Source organism: Monoraphidium neglectum, assembly GCF_000611645.1.
Source record: "Monoraphidium neglectum strain SAG 48.87 unplaced genomic scaffold scaffold01206, whole genome shotgun sequence".
NCBI classification, from domain to species: domain Eukaryota; kingdom Viridiplantae; phylum Chlorophyta; class Chlorophyceae; order Sphaeropleales; family Selenastraceae; genus Monoraphidium; species Monoraphidium neglectum.
In genome coordinates, this window is record NW_014012422.1 from 1 (window position 1) to 3,491 (window position 3,491).

General features: G+C 63.3%; 1 protein-coding gene across 1 annotated transcript; it reads right to left on the reverse strand.

The window, feature by feature from the left end:
• Positions 1-89: 89 nt before the first annotated feature.
• On the reverse strand, positions 90-2,726 carry MNEG_7022 (vesicle-fusing ATPase; the record flags this gene model as incomplete). Its single annotated transcript, XM_014044504.1, has 8 exons — positions 90-95; positions 315-508; positions 767-923; positions 1,327-1,392; positions 1,713-1,829; positions 2,031-2,100; positions 2,372-2,451; positions 2,721-2,726. The coding sequence occupies 8 exons, from the start codon at positions 2,724-2,726 to the stop codon at positions 90-92; spliced, it is 696 nt and encodes a 231-aa protein (XP_013899958.1).
• Between the last annotated feature and the right edge of the window lie 765 nt (positions 2,727-3,491).

Sequence of the window (3,491 nt, forward strand, 5' to 3'; positions counted from 1 at the left end):
GGGTGGGGTGGGTTGGGTTTGCGGTGCATGATCGTGGTCACGATCGGCTCCAGGGCAGCCGATCGTCACGCTTGACCACAACTGGCAGCTCAGGCCTGCGGGCGGCCACCCAACAGTGCGAATCCTTCCTCGGCTGGGCCCGTGGCTTGCTTGCAAATCCACGCACCACGGTGCCCGTTGAACCTCGTACTGTGCCGCCACCCCGCACCCCGGCCCGGTCGTGATGAAAATCATGGCTTGCAATAGCCCGCCAACCCCACACCCCTCAATTCCCCGCACAGCGCGCTGATGTGGCGCCCCCCGCCGCGCCCCACCTTGACGTGGTGGATGCCCAGACGCTCCAGGATGGAGGGCGGGAACACGCGGCTCGCAAAAGCGCGTCGGAAGATGGACTCGAACTGCGCGTCCAGGCCGCCGATGCCGAGGGACTCGAAGGACAGGGTGCGGCTCTTGAACAGCTGGTTGGTGGCGAAGCCCTTCTGGCCCGTGATCTTGATGGGGGCCTGGCCTGGGGGGCGCGAGGGGAGTGCGCGGCGGCAAAGGGTCGGTTTTGGGTGGGTGAGGCTTCGAAAGGATGGGGGGCATTGGAGGCTGGAAGCTGACTGGGGGGGGGGGGGAGGTCACCGTCTGTCATCACTATGGGCCTCCGCCCCACACGCGCGTGCAGCCGCGCCCCCTCCTGCACAAGCCAAGCACCGCACAGCGCGCGTTGCGCATGCGCGCGCTCGTGCACTCGCGCCCCGCCCTGGCCCCGGGCCCCGCCCACCCGAGTTTGTGAAGATGAAGGCGGTGCTGTCCCTGAGGAAGCCGCGCTGCACGTCCCTGTTCTCCCCGCTGGCGTCCGACACTAGGAGGGAGCCCACCACGACGCGCAGGTTGAGGCCCTGCAGCTCAAAAACCACCTGCTGGTTCACGCTCAGGACCTGCGCAAAAAAGGGGGGTGTTCGTTGGTGGGATACTTGGTTTTGCTTGCTTGTGTGTTTTTGCTTCTTCACTTGTGTGTGTGTGTGTGTTTGCGTGTGTGTGTGTGTGTGTGTGTGTTTGCGTGTGTGTGTGTGTGTGTGACTTGTATCATGGACGTTGACTGACAAAGAAGCTCTCTGAAACTTCTCTCGCGTGAAGAGAGCCGCCATCAATTTTGGACTTGCAACTGCCTGGTACTGCTGCTCGGACGTTGCGGAAACAGACCACTCGCAGCATCCTCTCGCATGTGGTCCCGTCCGCTCTTCCCCTGCCATACCGATTTCCGGGGCTCACCGAGGTCCCCCATACTCAGCATGCTCCGCAGGCCCCATCAGCCCCGCAGGCTCAAGAGGCAAGGCCCACCTGCCCAGCAAAGTCCTTGAGCAGCCTGTCGATGATGTCATTCGCCGACAGCTCGCGCTGGGCTACCTGTGCGGAGGCAGCACGGCCAAGGACGATGAAAGTCTGTGGCGGCCGCGCCTTTGGCCGCGCGTCTCTGTCATCCCTGCCGCTGCCGCTGCCAGGGTAGTGGCTCGGTGTGACCCACAGCTAGGTTGTCATTTCTCTCAACGTCCCACTGCCTTTGCCTGTAGCGGTGGCTGCTGCTGCTATTGCACTCAGCAATCTGGCGCTGCCACGCATCATCACCCCGCACCCCACACGGCCGCCTGCCTGCCGACGCGGCGCTTGGCCTGAGCGTCATCCGCTCCTTTTGCGGCCTGTCCCCCACGAGCCCGCTCCCAACCAACACGCGCCTTGTCTGTCACGTAAGCGATCTCCCCATAGAGCAGGTTGGCAGTGGGCACAGAGGGCGGCGGCGCATAGGCGCGCACGTCGGCCGCGTCACGCACTGACACCTTGAGGATCTGCGATAGCGGAATCGAGCAGCGCATTGCGGTTTGCTGCTACAACTGCTCGCTGCGACCAAGCCGTGGCTCCATAGACGCTGCGCGGCCGCTTCCATGCAGTTGGAAGGGCGGCAACGCAGCCCCAGCTGCCCAGCTGCTGCCCCTCCTGCTGCAGGAAGGATGTGGGTGGCCGAGCTGCCGCCACGAGTGAGCTCTCACCCGCCGCTGGATGCTGTTCAGCGCCACCGAGCCGTGAGGCACTGTGGGGTGGCCCGCCACATTGAACACACTGCGTTGCAGAAGCAGGTGTGCATGCGAGCGGGCCGCATGCTTCAAGGTGGATTGTCAAAGCACGCCAGGACAACGCGATTGCTGGACAGCATGTCAGGAGCTGGAGCACTAGGACATGCCCAGCCCACTGCTGCGCCTTACCAATATGATCATGGAGCCGGCGCTTGCACAAAATGCAAGCGCTGCCGCTTGCGCAAGGCACGGCGCGAGGCACGGCGCAGTAGTCGCAGCGCGAGCACCAGCTCAAACACTGCCGCCCTGCCACTCACAAGGCGCCGATCTCCACAAACTGGCTGCGAGCCAAGGGGTCCAGCTCCGAGACGTATACATAGTTGGTTGTGGCGCTGGCCTGCGGATGACAGGTGTTCGGTTGCCCTGGCCCTGCACCAGACCGCTCAAATACACTCCAGCTGCTCCTACATATAAATTACGCATAGTCACCTTGTCTGGGCAGTTGTCTACCGTCCTGGTGGTCGCCATTCCTCAGATCGACGCCACCGAGTCAAGGCAATCCACCCAATCCAGAGTCTGGGCTGCCTGTTGAATCAAAACGGTTGCTTACGAATATGTTATGTCGGCCGAATCAAACCTAAGTTGCTCTAGCACATCAGCACGCACCCTCATCACTCGCTGCACCACCCGCGTGCAGTATGCACTACCCGTCTGGCTCGGTGATGCAGCGAGCCCATTGGTGGTGAAATATTAGTCTAATCAACTATTTTGCAGGCTCAGGCTTCCATGAGGCCCCATCACTAGATGCATTGGCTGTATGGGCCAGCGTGCAGCACTCCAGCCCACAGCACCGCTTTCAGACTGCAACGAAGATGTACAGTTAGCCATATAGCTCTTTATCAGGGCCAGTGGGGCTGGCGCAGGTCGCGCTGCGCGCCCGCTGCTGCGTGCTATGTGAGGACGGCGGACCCCACCAGTCCCCTGGTCAGCTCAGGCGCGTACTGCGACCTCGATTCGTCCACAACTTTAGACGCAACGCACGCACAGCCGTACGCCAACGGCCACCAGGGGCGGCGCAGCCAGGCGGCCAGCGGCGCTCCAGCCTCGCTTGTCGATGAGGCGCCCGCCACGCCCGTGGTCGCGGCGCTGTCGCGGCGTGAGCGAGCGGCTGCTCTTATGGCAGCGATCAAAGGGGCTGCCCGTCAGGGCCCAGCGGTGCTGGCAGATTGCATCCGCATTCGCGGCTCCCAGATGGATGGCCACGCTGTCACCGCGGCTGTTACCCGGGCGGCGCGGTTTGTGGCGCGCCCACACGGCGCCGTCTCCGTGGGCGGCAATGTCGGCAGCAGCAGCAGCAGCAGCAGCAGCAGCAGCAGCAGCAGCAGCAGCAGGAGCTGTCGCTGTAGCAGCAGTAACACCTACGGCAGCAGTGCCGTA